The 26,295-nt window shown below is 55.2% G+C and overlaps 1 protein-coding gene across 1 annotated transcript in view; it reads left to right on the top strand.

Annotated features, from left to right (window-relative positions):
- The window catches only part of LOC121108223 (unconventional myosin-Vb-like), a 110,674-nt gene that overhangs the window by 79,072 nt on the left and 5,307 nt on the right, over positions 1-26,295 (top strand). Inside the window, exons 14-16 of the mRNA XM_040655273.2 lie at positions 488-730; positions 10,387-10,488; positions 25,102-25,162. Coding sequence (XP_040511207.2) covers positions 488-730; positions 10,387-10,488; positions 25,102-25,162 — 406 coding nt within the window. The remainder of the gene's footprint in view (positions 1-487; positions 731-10,386; positions 10,489-25,101; positions 25,163-26,295) is intronic.

Raw genomic sequence — 26,295 nt, 5'->3', positions numbered from 1 at the left:
CCATAGACCCCCATAGGCCCCCATTGCCCCCCATAGGCCCCCATAGACCCCCGTAGGCCCCCATATGCCCCCATAGGCCGCCATATTCCCCCATAGAACCCCATTGCCCCCCATTACCCCCCATTACCCCCCATAGACCCCCATTGCCCCCCATAGGCCCCCATTGCCCCCCATAGGCCCCCATAGGCCCCCATAGGCCCCCATATTCCCCCATAGACCCCCATAGGCCCCCATAGTCCCCCATAGGCCCCCATAGAACCCCATAGGCCCCCATAGAACCCCATAGGCCTCCATAGGCCCCCATAGGCCCCCATAGGCCGCCATTGCCGCCCACAGACCCCCATAGGCCCTCATAGGCCCCCATAGGCCCCCATAGGCCGCCATTACTCCCCATAGGCCTCCATAGGCCCCCATAGGCCCCCATAGGCCCCCATAGGCCCCCATAGGCCGCCATTGCCGCCCACAGCCCCCCATATACCCGTTTCAGTTAATGGCGGCCCGGAGCGCCACGACGCTGCAGCGCCACATCCGGGGTTGGCTTTGCCGCCTTCGTTACCGCCGCTTCCGGTGGGCGGCCGTCACCCTGCAGTGCGCCTTCCGGCGCTGGGCGGCGCTGCGCCGCTTCCGCTTCCTGCGGGAACGGAGCGCTTCCGGGGCGCCGCCCGTCGGGAACCTCAGCGCCGGGCTGGAGAGGAAAGTGCTGCAGCTGCAGAGGGCCGTCGACTGCAGGGTAAGGGGTTGTGGGGTCCTATGGGGTCCTATGGGGTCTTATGGGGTCTTATGGGGCTTTTATGGGGTCTTTATGGGGTCCTATGGGGTTCTATGGGGGCCTATGGGGGCCTATGGCGGCCTATGTGGGCCTATAGAGGACTGTGGCGGCCTATGTGGGCCTATGTGGGCCTATGGGGGCCTATGGGGGGCTGTGGAGGTCTATGGTGGTCTATGTGGGCCTATGGGGGACTGTGGAGGTCTATGGGGGTCTATTGGGCTCTATGGGGGCTCTATGGGGGTTTATGGGGTCTTATGGGGTTCTATGGGGGCTCTATGGGGTTCTATGGGGTCTTTATGGGGTTCTATGGGGTCTTTATGGGGTTCTATGGGGTCCTTATGGGGTTCTATGGGGTTCTATGTGGGCCTATGGGGGCCTATGGGGGCCTATGGGGGGCTGTGGAGGTCTATGGGGGCCTATGGAGGACTGTGTCGGCCTATGTGGGCCTATGTGGGCCTATGGGGGGCTGTGGTGGTCTATGGGGGTCTATTGGGCTCTATGGGGTCCTTATGGGGTTCTATGGGGTCCTTATGGGGTTCTATGGGGTTCTATGTGGGCCTATGGGGGCCTATGGGGGGCTGTGGAGGTCTATGGTGGCCTATGGGGGTCTATGGGGTACTATGGAGGTCTATGGGAGTCTATTGGGGCTCTATGGGGTTCTATGAGGTCTTTATGGGAGCCTATGGGGGCTAATGGGGGTTTATGGGGTTCTATGGGGTCTTTATGGGGGGCTGTGGGGTTCTATGGGGGCCTATGGGGGACTGTGGAGGTCTATGGGGGTCTTTGGGGGTCTTATGGGGTTCTATGGGGGTTTATGGGGTCCTTATGGGGTCCTTTGGGTCTTTATGGGGGCCTATGGGGGCCTATGGGGGACTGTGGAGATCTATGTGGGCTTATGGGGTTTTATGGGGGTCTATGGGGTTCTATGGTGTCTTTATGGGGTTCTATGGGGGACTATGAGGTTCTTATGGGGTTCTATACAGTTCTTATGGGGTTCTATGGGATTCTATGGGATCCTATGTGGGACTATGTAGTCCTATGGGGTCTTATGGGGTTCTATGGGGGGTCATGGGGTCCTATGGGGCTGCTGGAGAGGAAAGTGCTGCAGCTGCAGAGGGCCGTCGACTGCAGGGTAAGGGGTTGTTGGGTCCTATGGGGTCCTATGGGGTCTTATGGGGTCTTATGGGGCTTTTATGGGGTCTTTATGGGGTTCTATGGGGTCCTATGGGGGCCTATGGCGGCCTATGGGGACCTATGTGGGCCTATGGGGGCCTATGGAGGACTGTGGCGGCCTATGGGGGGCTGTGGAGGTCTATGGTGGTCTATGGTGGCCTATGGGGGACTGTGGAGGTCTATGGGGGTCTATTGGGGTCTATGGGGGCTCTATGGGGTCTTTATGGGGTCTTTATGGGGTTCTATGGGGGTTTTATGGGGTCCTTATGGGGTTCTATGGGGGCCTATGGGGGACTGTGGAGATCTATGTGGGCTTATGGGGTTTTATGGGGGTCTATGGGGTTCTATGGTGTCTTTATGGGGTTCTATGGGGGACTATGAGGTTCTTATGGGGTTCTATACAGTTCTTATGGGGTTCTATGGGGTTCTATGGGATCCTATGGGGGACTATGTGGTCCTATGGGGTCTTATGGGGTTCTATGGGGGGTTATGGGGTCCTATGGGGCTGCTGGAGAGGAAAGTGCTGCAGCTGCAGAGGGCCGTCGACTGCAGGGTAAGGGGTTGTGGGGTCCTATGGGGTTTTATGGGGCCTTTATGGGGTCTTTATGGGGTTCTATGGGGTTCTATGGGGGTTTTATGGGGTTCTATGGGGGTTTTATGGGGTTCTATGGGGGTTCTATGGGGTTCTATGGGGGCCTATGGAGGACTGTGGTGGCCTATGTGGGCCTATGTGGGCCTATGGGGGGCTGTGGGGGTCTATGGGGGACTATGGAGGTCTATGGGGGTCTATTGGGGCTCTATGGGGGCTCTATGGGGTTCTATGGGGTCTTTATGGGGTTCTATGGGGTCCTTATGGGGTTCTATGGGGGCCTATGGGGGCCTATGGCAGCCTATGGGGTACTATGGCGGCCTATGGAGGACTGTGGAGATCTATGTGGGCTTTATGGGGGTCTATGGGGTTCTATGGGGTCTTTATGGGGTTCTATGGGGTTCTATGAGGTCTTTAGGGGGGTCTTATGGGCTTCTATGGGGTCTTATGGGGTCCTATGGGGTCCTATGGGGTCTTATGGGGTCTTATGGGGCTTTTATGGGGTCTTTATGGGGTCCTATGGGGTTCTATGGGGGTTCTATGGGGGCTTTATGGGGTTCTATGGGGTTCTGTGGCGGCCTATGGGGGCCTATGGAGGACTGTGTCGGCCTATGTGGGCCTATGTGGGCCTATGGGGGGCTGTGGAGGTCTATGGTGGTCTATGGGGGACTATGGAGGTCTATGGGGGTCTATGGGGGTCTATTGGGGTCTATGGGGGCTCTATGGGGTCTCTATGGGGGTTTATGGGGTCTTTATGGGGTTCTATGGGGTTCTATGGGGGCCTATGGGGGCCTATGGAGGACTGTAGAGGTCTATGTGGGCCTATGTGGGCCTATGGGGGACTGTGGAGGTCTATGGTGGCCTATGGGGGACTATGGAGGTCTATGGGGGTCTATTGGGCTCTGTGGGGGCTCTATGGGGTCTTTATGGGGGTTTATTGGGTCTCTATGGGGGTTTATGCGGTCTTTATGGGGTTCTATGGGGTCCTTATGGGGTTCTATGGGGGCCTATGGGGGACTGAGGACATCTATGGAGGCTTTATGGGGGTCTATGGGGTCTTTATGGGGTTCTATGGGGGACTATGAGGTCTTTATGGGGGTCTATGGGGTTCTATGGGGGTTTATGTGGTTCTATGGGGGACTATGCGGTTCTTATGGGGTTCTATGGGATCCTATGGGGGACTATGGGGTTCTATGGGGGGTTATGGGGTCCTATGGGGCTGCTGGAGAGGAAAGTGCTGCAGCTGCAGAGGGCCGTCGACTGCAGGGTAAGGGGTTGTGGGGTCCTATGGGGCCTTTATGGGGTCTTATGGGGTCTTTATGGGGTTCTATGGGGGTTCTATGGGGTTCTGTGGCGGCCTATGGGGGCCTATAGAGGACTGTGGCGGCCTATGTGGGCCTATGTGGGCCTATGTGGGCCTATGTGGGCCTATGGGGGGCTGTGGAGGTCTATGGTGGCCTATGGGGGTCTATGGGGGACTGTGGAGGTCTATGCGGGTCTATTGGGGTCTATGGGGGCTCTATGGGGGTTTATGGGGTCTTTATGGGGTTCTATGGGGTCCTTATGGGGTTCTATGGGGTTCTATGTGGGCCTATGGGGGCCTATGGGGGCCTATGGGGGGCTGTGGAGTCCTATGGGGGCCTATGGAGGACTGTGTCGGCCTATGTGGGCCTATGTGGGCCTATGGGGGGCTGTGGTGGTCTATGGTGGCCTATGGGGGACTGTGGAGGTCTATGGTGGCCTATGGGGGTCTATGGGGGACTGTGGAGGTCTATGGGGGTCTATTGGGCTCTATAGGGGTTCTATGGGGTCCTTATGGGGTTCTATGGGGTCCTTATGGGGTTCTATGGGGGCCTATGGGGGACTGTGGAGATCTATGTGGGTTTTATGGGGTTCTATGCGGTTCTGTGGGGTTCTGTGGGGGACTATGAGGTCTTTATAGGGTCCTATGGGGGTTATGGGGGTCTATGGGGTTCTATGAGGTCTTTATGGGGGTCTATGGGGTTCTATGGGGGTTTATGTGTTTCTATGGGGGACTATGCGGTTCTTATGGGGTTCTATGGGATCCTATGGGGGACTATGGGGTTCTGTGGGGTTCTATGGGGGGTTATGGGGTCCTATGGGGCTGCTGGAGAGGAAAGTGCTGCAGCTGCAGAGGGCCGTCGACTGCAGGGTAAGGGGTTGTGGGGTCCTATGGGGCCTTATGGGGTTTTATGGGGCCTTATGGGGCCTTTATGGGGTTCTATGGGGTTCTATGGGGGTTCTATGGGGGCTTTATGGGGTTCTATGGGGGTTCTATGGGGTTCTATGGGGGCCTATGGCGGCCTATGGGGGCCTATGGAGGACTGTGGCGGCCTATGTGGGCCTATGGGGGCCTATGGGGGGCTGTGGAGGTCTATGGGGGTCTATTGGGGTCTATGGGGGCTCTATGGGGTTTCTATAGGGGTTTATGGGGTCCTTATGGGGTTCTCTGGGGTCCTTATGGGGTTCTATGGGGTCCTTATGGGGTCCTATGGGGGATTATGGGGTCTTTATGGGGTCTTTATGGGTTCTATGGGGTCTTTATGGGGTTCTTATGGGGTTCTTATGGGGTCCTGTGGGGCTTTATGGGGTCCTATGGGGTCTATGGGGTTCTTATGGGGTCCTGTGGGGTCCTATGGGGTTCTTATGGGGTTCTTATGGGGTTCTGTGGGGTTCTATGGGGTCTTATGGGGTTTTATGGGTTCCTATGGGTTCCTATGGGGTTGTATGGGCTGTGTGGGGTCCTTACGGGGCGCTGTGTGGGGTTTTAGGATCCTGTGGGGTTCTGTGGGGTCCTATGGGGGTCTTATGGGGTCCTATGGGGTTCTTATGGGGTCCTATGGGGGATTATGGGGTCTTTATGGGGTCTTTATGGGGTCCTATGGGGTTCTTAAGGGGTTCTATGGGGTCCTATGTGGTTCTATGGGGTCTTTATGGGGTCCTATGGGATTCTTATGGGGTTCTTATGGGGTTCTATGGGGTTCTTATGGGGTCCTGCGGGGCACTATGGGGTCTTTATGGGGTTCTATGGGGTTCTTATGGAGTCCTGTGGGGCTTTATGGGGTCCTATGGAGTCTATAGGGTTCTTATGCGGTCCTGTGGGGTACTATGGGGTTTATGGGGTTCTTATGGGGTCCTATGGGGTTCTTATGGGGTCTATGGGTTCCTATGGGGTTTTATGGGTTCCTATGGGGTCTTATGGGGTTGTATGGGCTGTGTGGGGTCCTTACGGGGCGCTGTGTGGGGTTTTAGGATCCTGTGGGGTTCTGTGGGGTCCTATGGGGGTCTTATGGGGTCTTTATGGGGTCCTATGGGGTTCTTATGGGTTCCTATGGGGTCATCTGGGGGATTATGGGGTCTTTATGGGGTTCTTATGGGGTTCTATGGGGTTCTTTGGGTCTTTATGGGGTCCTATGGGATTCTTATGGGGTTCTTATGGGGTTTTTATGGGGTTCTATGGGGTTCTTATGGGGTCCTGTGGGGTACTATGGGGTCTTTATGGGGTTCCGTGGGGTTCTTATGGGGTCCTGTGGGGCTTTATGGGGTCCTATGGGGTCTATAGGGTTCTTATGGGGTCTTATGGGGTTCTATGGGGTCTATGGGGTTCTTATGGGTTCCTATGGGTTCCTATGGGGTCTTATGGGGTTTTATGGGTTCCTATGGGGTCTATGGGTTCCTATGGGTTCCTATGGGGTCTATGGGGTTCTTATGGGGTCCTGTGGGGTCCTATGGGTTCTTATGGGTTCCTATGGGGTCTTATGGGGTCTTATGGGTTCCTATGGGTTCCTATGGGGTTGTATGGGCTGTGTGGGGTCCTTACGGGGCGCTGTGTGGGGTTTTAGGATCCTGTGGGGGTCTGTGGGGTCCTATGGGGGTCTGTGGGGTTCTTATAGGGTCCTATGAGGTCCTATGGGGTCTTTATGGGGTCTTTATGGGGTCCTATGGGGGCTTATGGGGTCTTTATGGGGTCTTTATGGGGTCCTATGGGGTTCTTAAGGGGTTCTATGGGGTCCTATGGGGTTTTATGGGGTCTTTATGGGGTCCTATGGGATTCTTATGGGGTTCTTATGGGGTTCTATGGGGTTCTTATGGGGTCCTGCGGGGTACTATGGGGTCTTTATGGGGTTCTATGGGGTTCTTATGGGGTCCTGTGGGGCTTTATGGGGTCCTATGGTGTCTATAGGGTTCTTATGCGGTCCTGTGGGGTTCTATGGGGTCTATGGGGTTCCTATGGGGTTCCTATGGGTTCCTATGGGTTCTTATGGGGTCTTAAGGGGTTTTATGGGTTCCTATGGGGTCTGTGGGTTCCTATGGGTTCCTATGGGTTCCTATGGGGTCTTATGGGGTTGTATGGGCTGTGTGGGGTCCTTACGGGGCGCTGTGTGGGGTTTTAGGATCCTGTGGGGTTCTGTGGGGTCCTATGGGGGTCTTATGGGGTCTTTATGGGGTCCTATGGGGTTCTTATGGGGTCCTGTGGGGGATTATGGGGTCTTTATGGGGTTTTTATGGGGTTCTATGGGGTTCTTATGGGGTCCTGTGGGGCTTTATGGGGTCCTATGGGGTCTATAGTGTTCTTATGGGGTCCTGTGGGGTTCTATGAGGTCTATGGGGTTCCTATGGGTTCCTATGGGGTCTTATGGGGTTCTATGGGTTCCTATGGGTTCCTATGGGTTCCTATGGGGTTGTATGGGCTGCGTGGGGTCCTTACGGGGCGCTGTGTGGGGTTTTAGGATCCTGTGGGGTTCTGTGGGGTCCTATGGGTGTCTTATGGGGTCTTTATGGGGTCCTATGGGGTTCTTATGGGGTCCTATGGGGGATTATGGGGTCTTTATGGGGTCTATGGGGTCTTTATGGGGTTCTTATGGGGTTCTATGGGGTTCTATGGGGTCTTTATGGGGTCCTGTGGGGATCTATGGGGTTCTATGGGGTCTTATGGGGTTCTATGGGGGCTTATGGGGTCTTTATGGGGTCCTATGGGGGCTTATGGGGTCTTTATGGGGTCTTTATGGGGTCCTATGGGGGCTTATGGGGTCCTGTGGGGCTTTATGGGGTTCTTATGGGGTCCTGTGGGGTTCTATGGGGTTTATGGGGTTCCTATGGGTTCCTATGGGTTCCTATGGGGTCGTATGGGGTCGTATGGGGTCGTATGGGCTGTGTGGGGTCCTTACGGGGCGCTGTGTGGGGTTTTAGGATCCTGTGGGGTTCTGTGAGGTCCTATGGGGGGTTATGGGGTCCTATTGGGGCTTTATGGGGGCTTATGGGGTCTTATGGGGTCCTATGGGGTCCTGTGGGGTCCTATGGAGGATTATGGGAGCTTATGGGGCCTTATGGGGTCTTTATGGGGTCCTATGGGGGCTTATGGGATCTTTATGGGGTCCTATGGGGGCTTGTGGGGTCTTTGTGGGGTCTTTATAGGGTCTTTATGGGGTCTTTTGGGATCCTATGGGGTCCTATGGGGTTCTTATGGGGTCCTGTGGGGTTCTATGGGGTCTATGGGGTTCTTATGGGGTTTTGTGGGGTTTTATGGGTTCCTATGGGTTCCTATGGGTTCCTATGGGGTCTTATGGGGTTCTATGGGCTGTGTGGGGTCCTTACGGGGCGCTGTGTGGGCTTTTAGGATCCTGTGGGGTTCTGTGGGGTCCTATGGGGGTCTTATGGGGTCTTTATGGGGTCCTATGGGGTCCTATGGGGGATTATGGGGTCTTTATGGGGTCCTATGGGGTTCTTATGGGGTCCTATGGGGTCGTATGGGGGATTATGGGGTCTTTATGGGGTCTTTATGGGGTCCTATAGGGTCTTGATGGGGTCCTATGGGGGCTTATGGGGTCTTTATGGGGTCTTTATGGGGTCCTATAGGGTCTTTATGGGGTCCTATGGGGGCTTATGGGGTCTTTATGGGGTCTTTATGGGGTCTATAGGGTTCTTATGGGGTTCTATGGGGTTCTATGGGGTCTTTATGGGGTCCTGTGGGGATCTATGGGGTTCTATGGGGTCTTATGGGTTCCTATGGGGTCTTATGGGGTCCTATGGGGTCTATGGGGTTCTTATGGGGTCTTGTGGGGTTCTATGGGGTTCTTATGGGGTCCTTTGGTGATTATGGGGTCCTGTGGGGTCCTATGGGGTTTTATGGGTTCCTATGGGTTCCTATGCGTTCCTATGAAGTCTTATGGGGTCTTATGGGCTGTGTGGGGTCGTTACGGGGCGCTGTGTGGGGTTTTAGGATCCTGTGGGGTTCTGTGGCGTCCTATGGGGTCCTATGGGGTTCTTATGGGGTCCTATGGGGGATTATGGGGTCTTTATGGGGTCTATGGGTTCTTATGGGGTTCTATGGGGTTCTATGGGGTCTTTATGGGGTCCTGTGGGGTCCTATGGGTTCCTATGGGTTCCTATGGGTTCCTATGGGGTCCTATGGGGTCCTATGGGGTCTTATGGGGTCCTGTGGGGTCCTATGGGGTTTATGGGGTTTTATGGGTTCCTATGGGGTCTTAAGGGGTTTTATGGGTTCCTATGGGGTCCTATGGGGTCCTATGGGGTACTATGGGGTTCCTATGGGTTCCTATGGGGTTGTATGGGCTGTGTGGGGTCCTTATGGGGCGCTTTGTGGGCTTTTAGGATCCTGTGGGGTTCTGTGGGGTCCTATGGGGGTCTTATGGGGTCTTTATGGGGTCCTATGGGGTCCTATGGGGGATTATGGGGTCTTTATGGGGTCCTATGGGGTTCTTATGGGGTCCTATGGGGTCGTATGGGGGATTATGGGGTCTTTATGGGGTCTTTATGGGGTCCTATAGGGTCTTGATGGGGTCCTATGGGGGCTTATGGGGTCTTTATGGGGTCTTTATGGGGTCCTATAGGGTCTTGATGGGGTCCTATGGGGGCTTATGGGGTCTTTATGGGGTCTTTATGGGGTCTATAGGGTTCTTATGGGGTTCTATGGGGTTCTATGGGGTCTTTATGGGGTCCTGTGGGGATCTATGGGGTTCTATGGGGTCTTATGGGTTCCTATGGGGTCTTATGGGGTCCTATGGGGTCTATGGGGTTCTTATGGGGTCTTGTGGGGTTCTATGGGGTTCTTATGGGGTCCTTTGGTGATTATGGGGTCCTGTGGGGTCCTATGGGGTTTATGGGGTTCCTATGGGTTCCTATGGGGTCTTATGGGGTTTTTACGGGTTCCTATGGGTTCGTATGGGTTCCTATGTGTTCCTATGGGGTCTTATGGGGTTTTATGGGTTCCTATGGGGTCTTATGGGGTTGTATGGGCTGTGTGGGGTCCTTACGGGGTGCTGTGTGGGGTTTTAGGATCCTGTGGGGTTCTGTGGGGTCCTATGGGGGTCCTATGGGGTCCTATGGGGTCCTATGGGGGATTATGGGGTCTTTATGGGGTCTTTATGGGGTCCTATGGGGTTCTTATGGGGTCCTATGGGGTCGTATGGGGGATTATGGGGTCTTTATGTGGTCTTTATGGGGTCCTATGGGGGCTTATGGGGTCTTTATGGGGTCTTTATGGGGTCCTATGGGGGCTTTATGGGGTCCTGTGGGGCTTTATGGGGTCCTATGGGGGCTTATGGGGTCCTATGGGGTCTATAGGGTTCTTATGGGGTCCTGTGGGGTTCTATGGGGTTTATGGGGTTCCTATGGGTTCCTATGGGGTCTTATGGGGTTTTATGGGGTTTTATGGGTTCCTATGGGGTCTTATGGGGTTTTATGGGTTCCTATGCGTTCCTATGGGTTCCTATGGGGTCCTGTGGGGTCCTATGGGGTCTATGGGTTCCTATGGGGTGTATGGGTTCCTATGGGTTCCTATGGGGTCGTTACGGGGCGCTGTGTGGGCTTTTAGGATCGATCCTACAGAGCCGTGCAGGCGGAGCTGCGGGAGCTGCAGAGGGCCGAAGGGCGGCGCCTCCAAACCCTACAGGAGGAAATGGGGCGGCTGCGCAACGTACGGCCACCCTAAAAGCCGTCCCTTATAGGGCCCTATAAGCAACCGCGGGACCCACCTCACCCCGTCAACCTCGGCCTGACCCCATAACCTCGGCCTGACCCTATAAAATCAGCCCTGACCCCCTAAAATGAGCTCTGACCCTCTAAAATGAGCTCTGACCCTATAAAATGAGCTCTGACCCTATAAACCAGACCTGACCCTATAAAATCGGCCTGACCCTATAAAATCAGCCCCGACCCCATAAAATCAGCCCTGACCCTATAAGCCCGGTCCTGACCCTATAAACACGGCCCTGACCCCATAAACACGGCCTGACCCTATAAAATCAGCCCTGACCCCATAAAATCGGCCCTGACCCTATAAAATGAGCCCTGAACCTATAAGCCCAGCCCTGACCCCATAACCTCATCTTGATCCTATAAGGCCAACCCTGACCCCATAAACACGGCCCTGACCCCATAAACACGGCCCTGAGCCCATAATCTCGGCCTGATCCTATAAGCCCAGCCCTGACCCTATAAGCCCAGCCCTGACCCCATAACCTCGGCCCGACCCCATAAACACGGCCCTGACCCCATAAAATCAGCCCTGACCCTATAAGCCCAGTCCTGACCCTATAAACACGGCCCTGACCCCATAACCTCGGCCTGATCCTATAAGCCCACCCCTGACCCTGTAAGCCCAGCCCTGAACCCATAACCTCGGCCTGACCCCATAAACACGGCCCTGACCCCATAAAATCAGCCCTGACCCCCTAATATCAGCCCTGACCCTCTAAAATGAGCTCTGACCCTATAAAATGAGCCCTGACCCTATAAACCAGACCTGACCCTATAAACATGGCCCTGACCCCATAAACACGGCCTGACCCTATAAAATCAGCCCTGACCCCATAAACACGGCCCTGACCCTATAAAATGAGCCCTGACCCTATAAGGCCAGCCCTGACCCCATGATCTCATCTTGACCCTATAAGGCCAACCCTGACCCTATAACCTCAGTCTGACTCCATAACCTCAGTCTGACCCCATAAAATCAGCCCTGATCCTATAAGCCCAGTCCTGACCCTACAAACACGGCCCTGACCCCATAACCTCGGCCTCACCCCATAAACACGGCCCTGACCCCATAAACACGGCCTGAGCCTATAAAATGAGCCCTGACCCTATAAGCCCGGCCCTGACCCTATAAGCCCAGCCCTGACCCCATAAAATCAGCCCTGACCCTATAAGCCCAGTCCTGACCCTATAAACACGGCCGTGACCCCATAATCTCATCCTGACCCCATAAACACGGCCCTAACCCTATAAACTCAGCCCTGACCCCATAACGTCATCCTGACCCCATAACGTCATCCTGACCCCATAAGCTCATCCTGATCCTATAAACCCAGCCCTGACCCCATAACCTCAGCCTGACCCCATAAACACGGCCCTGACCCCATAACCTCGTCCTGACCCTATAAAATCAGCCCTGACCCCATAACCTCAGCCTGACCCCATAAACACGGCCCTGACCCCATAACCTCGTCCTGACCCTATAAAATCAGCCCTGACCCCATAACCTCAGCCTGACCCCATAAACACGGCCCTGACCCCATAACCTCGGCCTGACCCTATAAAATCAGCCTGACCCCATAAAATCGGCCCTGACCCTATAAATACGGCCCTGACCCCATAAAATCAGCCCTGACCCTATAAAATGAGCTCTGACCCCATAAACATGGCCCTGACCCTATAAGGCCAGCCCTGACCCCATAACCTCATCTTGACCCTATAAGGCCAACCCTGACCCCATAAACACGGCCCTGACCCCATAAACACGGCCCTGACCCCATAACCTCGGCCTGATCCTATAAGCCCACCCCTGACCCTATAAGCCCAGCCCTGCCCCATAACCTTGCCCTGACCCCATAAACACGGCCTAAACCCATAAAATCAGCCCTGACCCTATAAAATGAGCTCTGACCCCATAAACATGGCCCTGACCCCATAACCTCGGCCTGACCCTATAAGGCCAATCCTGACCCCATAACCTCAGCCTGACCCCATAAACACGGCCGTGACCCCATAATCTCATCCTGACCCCATAAACACGGCCCTAACCCTATAAACTCAGTCCTGACCCCATAACGTCATCCTGACCCCATAAGCTCATCCTGATCCTATAAACCCAGCCCTGACCCCATAACCTCAGCCTGACCCCATAACTTCAGCCTGACCCCATAAATACGGCCCTGACCCCATAAACACGGCCTGACCCTATAAAATCAGCCCTGACCCCCTAAAATGAGCTCTGACCCTATAAAATGAGCACTGACCCTATAAACCAGACCTGACCCTATAAACACGGCCCTGACCCCATAACCTTATCCTGACCCTATAAGGCCAACCCTGACCCCATAAACACGGCCCTGACCCCATAAACACGGCCCTGAGCCCATAATCTCGGCCTGATCCTATAAGCCCAGCCCTGACCCTATAAGCCCAGCCCTGACCCCATAACCTCGGCCCGACCCCATAAACACGGCCCTGACCCCATAAAATCAGCCCTGACCCTATAAACCCCACCCTGACCCCATAAAATCAGCCCTGACCCTATAAGCCCAGTCCTGACCCTATAAACACGGCCCTGACCCCATAAACACGGCCTGATCCTATAAGCCCACCCCTGACCCTATAAGCCCAGCCCTGAACCCATAACCTCGGCCTGACCCCATAAACACGGCCTAACCCCATAAAATCAGCCCTGACCCCATAAACACGGCCCTGACCCTATAAGCCCAGCCCTGACCCTATAAGCCCAGTCCTGACCCTATAAACACGGCCGTGACCCCATAATCTCATCCTGACCCCATAAACACGGCCCTAACTCTATAAACTCAGCCCTGACCCCATAACGTCGTTTGACCCCATAACGTCATCCTGACCCCATAAGCTCATCCTGATCCTATAAACCCAGGCCTGACCCCATAACCTCAGCCTGACCCCATAAACACGGCCCTGACCCCATAAATACAGCCCTGACCCCATAAAATCAGCCCTGATCCTATAAGCCGAGCACTGACCCCATAACCTCGGCCTGACCCCATAAGCTCATCCTGACCCTATAAAGTCAGCTCTGACCCTATAAGCCCAGCCCGGACCCTATAAGGCCAGCCCTGACCCCATAAACCCAGCCCTGACCCTATAAACCCAGCCCTGACCCCATAACCTCGGCCTGACCCTATAAACATGGCCCTGATCCCATAACCTCATCCTGACCCCATAACCCGACCCCATAAGCGCCGTCTGACCCCATAACCCGACCCCATAACCCCATAACCTGACCCCATAAGTGGTCCTCTGACCCCATAACCCACCCCGTAACCCCATAAGCCAACCCCATAACCCGACCCCATAAGCACTCTCTGACCCCATAACCCAACCCCATAACCCCATAACCGGACCCCATAACCTGACCCCATAAGTGCCCTTTCTGATCCCATAACCCGACCCCATAAGCCACCCCTGACCCCATAACCTGACCCCATAAGTGCCTTCTGACCCCATAACCCAACCCAACCCCATAACCCAACCCCATAAGTGCTCCTCTGACCCCATAACCCATCTGACCCCATAACCCCATAACCCGACCCCATAACCCAACCCAACCCCATAGCCCGACCCCATAAGTGGCCCTCTGACCCCATAACCCATCTGACCCCATAACCTACCCCATAACCCGACCCCATAAGCGCCCTCTGACCCCATAACCCGACCCCATAACCCGACCCCATAAGTGCCTTCTGACCCCATAACCCATCTGACCCCATAACCCCATAATCCGCCCCCATAAGCGCTCTCTGGACCCATAACCCGACCCCATAAGTGCCCTCTGACCCCATAACCCGACCCCATAACCCGACCCTATAACCTGACCCCATAACCCAACCCCATAACCCAACCCAACCCCATAGCCCGACCCCATAAGTGCTCTCTGACCCCATAACCCATCTGACCCCATAACCTACCCCATAGCCCGACCCCATAAGTGCCCTTTCTGACCCCATAACCCGACCCCATAAGTGCTCTATGACTCCATAACCTGACCCCATAAGCATCCCATAACCCCATAACCTGACCCCATAAGTGCCTTCTGACCCCGTAACCCGACCCCATAACCCGACCCCATAACCCGACCCAACCCCATAGCCCAATCCCATAAGTGATCCTCTGACCCCATAACCCATCTGACCCCATAACCTACCCCATAGCCCGACCCCATAAGCGCCCTCTGACCCCATAACCCGACCCCATAACCCCATAACCTGACCCCATAAGTGCCCTTTCTGACCCCATAACCCGACCCCATAACCCAACCCAACCCCATAACCCGACCCCATAAGTGGCCCTCTGACCCCATAACCCAACCCCATGACCCCATAACCCCATAACCCGACCCCATAAGTGCCTTCTGACCCCATAACCCGACCCCATAACCCCATAACCCGACCCCATAAGTAGCTCTCTGACCCCTTAACCCGACCCCATAACCCGACCCTATAACCTGACCCCATAACCCGACCCCATAACCCACCCCATAACCCCATAACCCGACCCCATAAGCGCCCTCTGACCCCATAACCCATCTAACCCCATAACCTACCCCATAGTCCGGCCCCATAAGTACCCTCTAACCCCATAACCTGACCCCATAACCCCATAACCCGACCCCATAACCCCATAGCCCAACCCCATAACCTGACCCCATAAGCCACCCCTGACCCCATAACCTGACCCCATAAGTGCCCTTTCTGACCCCATAACCCGACCCCATAACCCAACCCAACCCCATAACCCAACCCCATAAGTGGTCCTCTGTCCCCATAACCCGACCCCATAACCCCATAACCCGACCCCATAACCTGACCCCATAAGTGCCCTTTCTGACCCCATAACCTGACCCCATAAGCCACCCCTGACCCCATAACCCGACCCCATAAGTGCCTTCTGACCCTATAACCTAACCCCATAACCCCATAACCTGACCCCATAAGTGGTCTCTGACCCCATAACCCGACCCCATAAGCCACCCCTGACCCCATAACCTGACCCCATAAGTGTCTTCTGACCCCATAACCCGACCCCATAACCCCATAACCCGACCCCATAAGTGGCCCTCTGACCCCGTAACCCGACCCCATAACCCGACCCAACCCCATAACCCGACCCCATAAGTGCTCCTCTGACCCCATAAGCCAGCCCTGACCCCATAACCTACCCCATAACCTGACCCCATAAGCACTCTCTGACCCCATAACCCCATAACCTGACCCCATAACCCAATCCCATGAGTGCTCTCTAACCCCATAACCCATCTGACCCCATAACCCGACCCCATAACCCCATAGTCCGGCCCCATAAGTGCTCTCTGACCCCATAACCCGACCCCATAACCCAACCCAACCCCATAGCCCGACCCCATAAGTGCTCCTCTGGCCCCATAACCCATCTGACCCTATAACCTACCCCATAACCCAACCCCATAAGTGCTTTCTGACCCCATAACCCGACCCCATAACCCGATCCTATAACCTGACCCCATAACCCGACCCCATAACCCAACCCAACCCCATAACCTGACCCCATAAGTGCTCCTCTGACCCCATAACCCATCTGACCCCATAACCTACCCCATAACCCGACCCCATAAGCGCCCTCTGACCCCATAACCCGACCCCATAACCCCATAACCTGACCCCATAAGTGTCGTCTGACCCCATAACCCGACCCCATAACCCGACCCCATAAGTGCCTTCTGACCCCATAACCCCATAACCCGACCCCATAAGTGCCCTTTGACCCCATAACCTGACCCCATAAGTGCCCTTTTTGACCCCATAACCCGACCCCATAACCCAACCCAACCCCATAACCCGACCCCATAAGTGCTCCTCTGACCCCATAACCCATATGTCCCCATAACCTACCCCATAACCTGACCCCATAAGCGCCCTTTCTGACCCCATAAGCTGACCCCATAACCTGACCCCATAAGTGCCTTCTAACCCCATAACCCAACCCCATGACCCCATAACCCCATAACCCGACCCCATAAGCAGCCCCTCTGACCCCATAACCCGACCCCATAATCCCATAACCTGACCCCATAAGCGCTCTCTGACCCCATAACCCAACCCCATAAGTGCCTTCTGACCCCATAACCCGACCCCATAAGCCACCCCTGACCCCATAACCTGACCCCATAAGCGCCCTTTCTGATCCCATAACCCGACCACATAACCCGACCCCATAAGTGCCCTCTGACCCCATAACCCGACCCCATAACCCCATAGCCCGACCCCATAAGTGCCTTCTGACCCCATAACCCAACCCCATAATCCCATAGCCCGACCCCATACGTGGCCCCATAACCCCATAACCCGACCCCATAACCCAACCCCATGACCCCATAACCACATAACCCGACCCCATAACCCGACCCCATAAGCGCCCTCTGACCCCATAACCCGACCCCATAACCCCATAACCCGACCCCATAAGTAGCCCTCTGACCCCTTAACCCGACCCCATAACCCGACCCTATAACCTGACCCCATAACCCGACTCCATAACCCAACCCAACCCCATAACCCAACCCCATAAGTGATCCTCTGACCCCATAACCCATCTGACCCCATAACCTACCCCATAGTCCGACCCCATAAGTGCTCTCTGACCCCATAACCCGACCCCATAAGTGGCCCTCTGACCCCATAACCCGACCCCATAACCCGACCCTATAACCTGACCCCATAACCCGACCCCATACGTGCCCTTTCTGACCCCATAACCCAACCCTATAAGCGCCGTCTGACCCCATAACCCGACCCCATAAGTGGCCTTCTGACCCCATAACCCGACCCCATAACCCGACCCCATAAGTGCTCCTCTGACCCCATAACTCATCTGACCCCATAACCCCATAACCTGACCCCATAAGTGGTCTCTGACCCCATAACCCGACCCTATAACCTGACCCCATAACCGAACCCAACCCCATAACCCGACCCCATAAGTGCTCCTCTGACCCCATAACCCCATAACCGGACCCCATAAGTGCTCTCTGACCCCATAACCCAACCCCATGACCCCATAACCCGACCCCATAACCCAACCCCATAAGTGGTCCTCTGACCCCATAACCCATCTGACCCCATAACCCCATAACCCGACCCCATAAGCGCTCTCTGACCCCATAACCCAACCCTATAACCCCATAACCGGACCCCATAACCTGACCCCATAAGTGCCCTTTCTGACCCCATAACCCGACCCCATAAGTGCCCTTTCTGACCCCATAACCCGACCCTATAACCTGACCCCATAACCTGACCCCATAACCCCATAACCCGACCCCATAACCCGACCCCATAAGTACTGTCTGACCCCATAACCCGACCCCATAAGTGCCTTCTGACCCCATAACCCGACCCCATAACCCCATAACCTGACCCCATAAGTGGCTCTCTGACCCCATAACCCGACCCCATAACCCGACCCAACCCCATAACCCAACCCCATAAGTGATCCTTTGACCCCATAACCCATCTGACCCCATAACCTACCCCATAACCTGACCCCATAAGCGCCCTTTCTGACCCCATAACCCGACCCCATAACCCCATAACCCGACCCCATAAGCGCTCCTCTGACCCCATAACCCAACCCCATAATCCCATAACCCGACCCCATAAGTGCTCTCTGACCCCATAACCCACCCCATAACCCAACCCCATAACCCAACCCCATAAGCGCCCTCTGACCCCATAACCCGACCCCATAACCCCATAACCCGACCCCATAAGCACTCTCTGACCCCATAACCGGACCCCATAACCCAACCCTGTAACCCAACCCCATAACCCGACCCCATAAGTGATCCTCTGACCCTATAACCTGACCCCATAAGCCCTCTCTGACCCCATAACCCACCCCATAACCCAACCCCATAACCCAACCCCATAAGCGCCCTCTGACCCCATAACCCGACCCCATAACCCCATAACCCGACCCCATAAGTGCCCTCTGACCCCTTAACCCGACCTCATAACCCGACCCTATAACCTGACCCCATAACCCGACCCCATAACCCAACCCAACCCCATAACCCAACCCCATAAGTGGCCCTCTGACCCCATAACCCATCTGACCCCATAACCCGACCCCATAACCCGACCCTATAACCTGACCCCATAACCCGACCCCATAACCCAACCCAACCCCATAACCCGACCCCATAAGTGCCTTCTGACCCCATAACCCGACCCCATAATCCCATAACCCGACCCCATAAACGCTCCTCTGACCCCATAACCCGACCCCATAACCTGACCCCATAACCGCATAACCCGACCCCATAACCTGACCCCATAAGTGCCTTCTGATCCCATAACCCGACCCCATAATCCCATAACCCGACCCCATAAGTGCCTTCTGACCCCATAACCCGACCCCATAACCCCATAACCTGACCCTATAACCTGACCCCATAACCCGACCCCATAACCCAACCCAACCCCATAACCCGACCCCATAAGTGCCCTCTGACCCCATAACCCGACCCCATAATCCCATAACCTGACCCTATAACCTGACCCCATAACCCGACCCCATAACCCAACCCAACCCCATAACCCGACCCCATAAGTGCCCTCTGACCCCATAACCCGACCCCATAACCCCATAAGCCGACCCCATAACCCAATCCCATAACCCAACCCCATAAGCGCCCTCTGACCCCATAACCCGACCCCATAAGTGCCCTCTGACCCCATAACCCGACCCCATAACCCAACCCAACCCCATAACCCAACCCCATAAGTGATCCTCTGACCCCATAACCCATCTGACCCCATAACCTACCCCATAACCTGACCCCATAAGCACTCTCTGACCCCATAACCCGACCCCATAACCCCATAACCCGACCCCATAAGCGCCCTCTGACCCCGTAACCCGACCCCATAATCCCATAACCTGACCCCATAAGCGCTCTCCGACCCCATAACCCAACCCCATAAGTGCCTTCTGACCCCATAACCCAACCCCATAACCCAACCCCATAACCCAACTCCACCCCATAAGTGATCCTCTGACCCCATAACCCATCTGACCCCATAACCTACCCCATAGCCCGACCCCATAAGCACTCTCCGACCCCATAACCCAACCCCATAACCCAACCCCATAACCCAACTCCACCCCATAAGTGATCCTCTGACCCCATAACTCATCTGACCCCATAACCTACCCCATAGCCCGACCCCATAAGTGCCCTCTGACCCCATAACCCGACCCCATAACCCCATAACCCGACCCCATAAGTGCCCTCTGACCCCATAACCCGACCCCATAACCCCATAACCTGACCCCATAAGTGGCCCTCTGACCCCATAACCCACCCCATAACCCCATAAGCCAACCCCATAACCCGACCCCATAAGCACTCTCTGACCCCGTAACCCGACCCCATAACCCCATAAACCGACCCCATAAGTGGTCCTCTGACCCCATAACCCGACCCCATAGCCCAACCCAACCCCATAGCCCGACCCCATAAGTGATCCTCTGACCCCATAACCCATCTGACCCCATAACCTACCCCATAACCCGACCCCATAAGCGCTTTCTGACCCCATAACCTGACCCCATAGAACCCCATAACCCGACCCCATAAGTGGTCCTCTGACCCCATAACCCGACCCCATAACCCGACCCCATAACCCAACCCAACCTCATAACCCAACCCCGTGACCCCATAACCACATAACCTGACCCCATAACCTGACCCTATAAGTGCCCTTTCTGACCCCATAACCCGACCCCATAACCCGACCCCATAAGTGCCTTCTGACCCCATAACCCGACCCCATAACCCCATAACCCGACCCCATAACCCGACCCCATAACTCGACCCCATAAGCCACCCCTGGCCCCATAACCTGACCCATAACCCCATAACCCGACCCCATAAGTGCCTTCTGACCCCATAACCCGACCCCATAACCCCATAACCCGACCCCATAACCCGACCCCATAACTCGACCCCATAAGCCACCCCTGGCCCCATAACCTGACCCATAACCCCATAACCCAACCCCATAAGTGGTCCTCTGACCCCATAACCCGACCCCATAACCCAACCCAACCCCATAGCCCGACCCCATAAGTGCTCTCTGACCCCATAACCCATCTGACCCCATAACCTACCCCTTAGTCCGGCCCCATAAGTGCCCTCTGACCCCATAACCCGACCCCATAACCTGACCCCATAAGTGCCCTTTCTGACCCCATAACCCAACCCCATGACCCCATAACCGCATAACCCGACCCCATAACCCGACCCCATAACCCGACCCCATAAGTACTCTCTGACCCTATAACCTGACCTTATAAGCGCCCTCTGACCCCATAACCCGACCCCATAAGTGCCCTTTCTGACCCCATAACCCAACCCCATAACCCGACCCCATAAGTGCCCTCTGACCCCATAACCCGACCCCATAACCCGATAAGCTGACCCCATAACCCGACCCCATAAGCGTTCTCTGACCCCATAACCCGACCCCATAACCCGACCCCATAAGTGCTTTCTGACCCCATAACCCGACCCCATAACCCGATCCTATAACCTGACCCCATAACCCGACCCCATAACCCAACCCAACCCCATAACCCAACCCCGTAAGTGATCCTCTGACCCCATAACCCATCTGACCCCATAACCCACCCCATAACCCACCTCATAACCCCATAACCCGACCCCATAAGCACTCTCTGACCCCATAAGCGCTCTCTGACCCTATAACCCGACCCCATAACCCAACCCCATAACCCGACCCCATAAGCATTCTCTGACCCCATAACCCGACCCCATAAGTGCTCTCTGACCCCATAACCCGACCCCATAACCCAACCCTGTAACCCAACCCCATAACCCGACCCCATAAGCACTTTCTGACCCCATAACCTGACCCCATAACCCCATAACCCGACCCCATAAGCACTCTCTGACCCCATAACCCACCCCATAACCCCATAAGCCGACCCCATAACCTGACCCCATAAGCGCCTCCTCTCACCCCATAAGCCGACCCCATAAGCTGACCCCATAACCCCATAAGCCGACCCCATAACCCCATAGAACCCTATATCTGACCCCATAGAACCCCATACAACCCCATAACCCCATAAGCCAACCCCATAAGCTGACCCCATAACCCCAAACCCCATATAACCCCATAACCCCATAAGCTGACCCCATAAGCACTCTCTGACCCCATAACCCAACCCCCTAACCCCATAGGACCCCATAGAACCCCAAACCCATAGAACCCCATAACCCCAAACCTCATATAACCCCACAAGCTGACCCTATATAACCCCATAACCCCGTAATCCCATAGAGCCCCATAGGACCCCATAACCCCATAAGCCGACCTCATAACCCCATAGAACCCCATAGAGCCCCATAGAACCCCATAGGACCCCATAAGGCCCCATAGAACCCCATAGAGCCCCATAGAACCCCATAGGACCCCATAAGGCCCCATAGAACTCCATAGAGCCCCACATAACCCCATAGAGCCCCATAGAACCCCTTATAACCCCATAACCCCCATAGAACCCCATAGGACCCCATAGAACCCCATAGAGCCCCATAAGCCGGCCCCATAACCCCATAACCCTATAAGCTGACCCCGTAGGACCCCATAGAGCCCCATAGAACCCCATAGGACCCCATAAGGCCCCCGTAGGACCCCATAACCCCCATAGAACCCCATAACCCCATAGAGCCCCATAACCCCATAGAACCCCATAAGGCCCCATAGAACCTCATAGTCCCCCATAGAACCCCATATAACCCCATAACCCCATAGAACCCCATAGAACCCCATAAGCCAGCTCCATAACCCCATAACCCTATAAGCTGACCCCATAGAACCCCATAAGACCCCATAATCCCCCATAGAGCCCCATAGAACCCCATACGACCCCATAAGACCCAATAGAACCCCATAACCCCCATAGAACCCCATAACCCCATAGAGCCCCATAAGACCCCATAGAGCCCCATAACCCCCATAGGACCCCATAAGGCCCGACAGAACCCCATATAACCCCATAACCCCCATAGGACCCTATAGAGCCCCATAGAGCCCCATAGGGCCCCATAGAACCCCATAATCCCGTAGAGCCCCATAGAACCCCATAAGGCCCTCATAAAACCCCATAGAACCCCATAACCCCCATAGGACCCCATAAGCCGGCCCTATTACCCCATAACCCTATAAGCTGACCCTATAACCCCATAAGCCGACTCTGTAAGCTGACGCCATAACCCCATAGAATCCCATAGAACCCCAAAGAACCCCATAAGGCCCCATAGAGCCCCATAGAACCCAATAGGACCCCATAACCCCATAGAGCCCCATAGAACCCCATAACCCCCATAGAGCCCCATAGAGCCCCACATAACCCCATAGAGCCCCACATAACCCCATAGAGCCCCATAGAGCCCCATAGAGCCCCATAGAATCCATAGAACCCCATTAGCCGATCCCATAACCCCATAGACCCCCATAGAATCCCATAAGCCCCCCCATAAGCCCCCATAGAGCCCCATAACCCCCCCATAAAAACCAATAGGACCCCATATAACCCCATAACCCCATAGAACCCCATAGGACCCCATAGAACCCCATAGAGCCCCATAACCCCGTAGAGCCCCATAGAACCCCTTATAACCCCATAACCCCCATAGGACCCCATAGAGCCCCATAAGACCCCATAGAACCCCATAGGACCCTATAGAACCCCATGGAACCCCATAAAACCCCCATAAAACCCCCATAAAACCCCATAGAACCCCATAGAACCCCATAGGACCCCATAGAGCCCCATAAGACCCCATAGAGCCCCATAGGACCCCATAAGACCCCATAGGACACCATAAGGCCCCATAGGACCCCATAGAGCCCCATAGACCCCATATAACCCCATAGGACCCCATAAGGCCCCATAGAACTCCATAGAGCCCCATAACCCCCATAGAGCCCCATAAGACCCCATAGAACCCCATAGGACCCCATAACCCCATAGAGCCCCATAGGCCCTCATAGAGCCCCATAACCCCCATAGAGCCCCATAGAACCCCATAAGGCCCCCATAAAACCCCATAGAGCCCCATAGAGCCCCATAAGACCCCATAGAACCCCATAGGACCCCATAACCCCATAGAGCCCCATAGGCCCTCATAGAGCCCCATAACCCCCATAGAGCCCCATAGAACCCCATAAGGCCCCCATAAAACCCCATAGAGCCCCATAGAGCCCCATAAGACCCCATAGAACTCCATAGAACCCCATATAACCCTATAACCCCATAGAGCCCCATAAGGCCCCCATGGAACCCCATAGAGCCCCACAGAACCCCATAGAGCCCCATATAACCCCATAACCCCCATAGAACCCCATTGGACCCCATAGAGCCCCATAGAGCCCCATAAGACCCCATAGGACCCCATAAGACCCCATAGAACTCCATAGAGCCCCATAACCCCCATAGAGCCCCATAAGGCCCCCATAGAACCCCATAGAACCCCACATAACCCCATAGAGCCCCATAGAACCCCATAGAGCCCCATAGGACCCATAGAGCCCCATAGGACCCCATAGAACCCCATAGAACTCCATAAGGTGGCCCATAACCCCATAACCCTATAAGCTGACCCCGTAGGACCCCATAGAGCCCCATAGAACCCCATAGAGCCCCATAGAGTCCGATAGAACCCCATAGAGCCCCATAACCCCCATAGAACCCCATAGAACCCCATAACCCCCACAGAACCCCATAGAGCCCCATAACCCCCATAGAACCCCTTATAACCCCATAACCCCCATAGGACCCCATAGAGCCCCATAAGACCCCATAGAACCCCATAGGACCCTATAGAACCCCATGGAACCCCATAAAACCCCCATAAAACCCCATAGAACCCCATAGAACCCCATAGGACCCCATAGAGCCCCATAAGACCACATAGAGCCCCATAGAACCCCATAGAGCCCCATAGAACCCCATAGGACCCCATAGAGCCCCATAAGACCACATAGAGCCCCATAGAACCCCATAGAGCCCCATAGAACCCCATAGGACCCCATAGAGTCCCATAAGACCCCATAGAACCCCATAGGACCCCATAGAGCCCCATAGAGCCCCATAAGACCCCATAGGACCCCATAGAGCCCCATAGAACCCCATAGAGCCCCATAGGACCCCATAGAGCCCCACATAACCCCATAGAGTCCCATAGAACCCCATATAACCCCATATAGGCCCCATAGAACCCCATGGAGCCCTATAAGACCCCATAGAGCCCCATAGAACCCCATAGAGCCCCATAGAACCCCATAACCCCGTAAGCCGACCCCATACGCTGACCCCATAACCCCATATAACCCCATGGAGCCCCATAGAACCCCATAGAACCCCATAACCCCCATAGAGCCCCATAGAACCCCATAACCCCATAAGCTGACCCCATAACCCCATATAACCCCATAAGCGCATCGCGGAGTTGGAAGAGGAGAACGCGGCCCTAAAAAGGGAGCGGGCGGCGCCGGAGGGTATGGGGTCGTTATGGGGCCGTTATGGGGTCGGTATGGGGTCGGTATGGGGGCGCTTATAGGGCCTATGGGGTTCTATGGGGGCTTAATGGGGTTCTATGGGGTCCTATGGAGGCTTATGGGGGCTTATGAGGTTCTATGGGGTTCTATGGGGGCTCTATGGGGTTCTATGGGGTTCTGTGGGGGCTTATGGGGTTCTATGGGGTTCTATGGGGACTTATGGGGCTCTGTGGGGTTCTATGGGGCTCTATGGGGTTCTATGGGGCTCTATGGGGTTCTATGGGGTTCTATGGAGGCTTATGGGGCTCTATGAGAGTCTATGGGGCTCTATGGGGCTTTATGGGGTTCTATGGGGGTCTTATGGGGTCCTATGGGGTCCTATGGGGTTTTATGGGGTCCTATGGGGACTTATGGGGTCCTAAGGGGGTTATGGGGTCCTATGGGAGCTTAAGGGGTTCTATGGGGTCTTTATGGGGTCCTATGGGGTTCTGTGGGGGTCTATGGGGCCTTATGGGGTCCTATGGGGCCGTTATGAGGTCGGTATGGGGTCGTTATGGGGTCGGTATGGGGCCGTTATGGGGTCGCTATGGGGTCGGTATGGGGGCGCTTATAGGGCCTATGGGGTTCTATGGGGGCTTAATGGGATTCTATGGGGCTCTATGGGGCTCTATGGGGTTCTATGGGGTTCTATGGGGTTCTATGGGGGTTATGGGGTTCTATGGGGTTCTATGGGGTTCTATGGGGACTTATGGGGCTCTATGGGGCCCTATGGGGTTCTATGGGGCCCTATGGGGTCTTATGGGGCTCTATGGGGTTCTATGGGGTTCTATGGGGTCCTATGGGGACTTATGGGGTCCTAAGGGGGTTATGGGGTCCTATGGGAGCTTAAGGGGTTCTATGGGGTCTTTATGGGGTCCTATGGGGTTCTGTGGGGGTCTATGGGGTCTTATGGGGTTCTGTGGGGCCTTATGGGGCCTTATGGGGCCTTATGGGGTCGTATGGGGTCGTATGGGGTCTTATGGGGTCTTAAGGGGTCTTATGGGGTTCTATGGGGTCTTATGGGGTTTTATGGGATCTTACGGGGTCTTATGGGCTCCTATGGTGTCCTATGGGGTCTTATTTGGTCCTTATGG

The sequence above is a fragment of the Gallus gallus genome, chromosome W (assembly GCF_016699485.2).
Source record: "Gallus gallus isolate bGalGal1 chromosome W, bGalGal1.mat.broiler.GRCg7b, whole genome shotgun sequence".
NCBI lineage: Eukaryota > Metazoa > Chordata > Aves > Galliformes > Phasianidae > Gallus > Gallus gallus.
The sequence above is the reverse complement of the archived record's forward strand: the minus strand, read 5'-3'. Positions and strand labels throughout refer to the sequence as shown.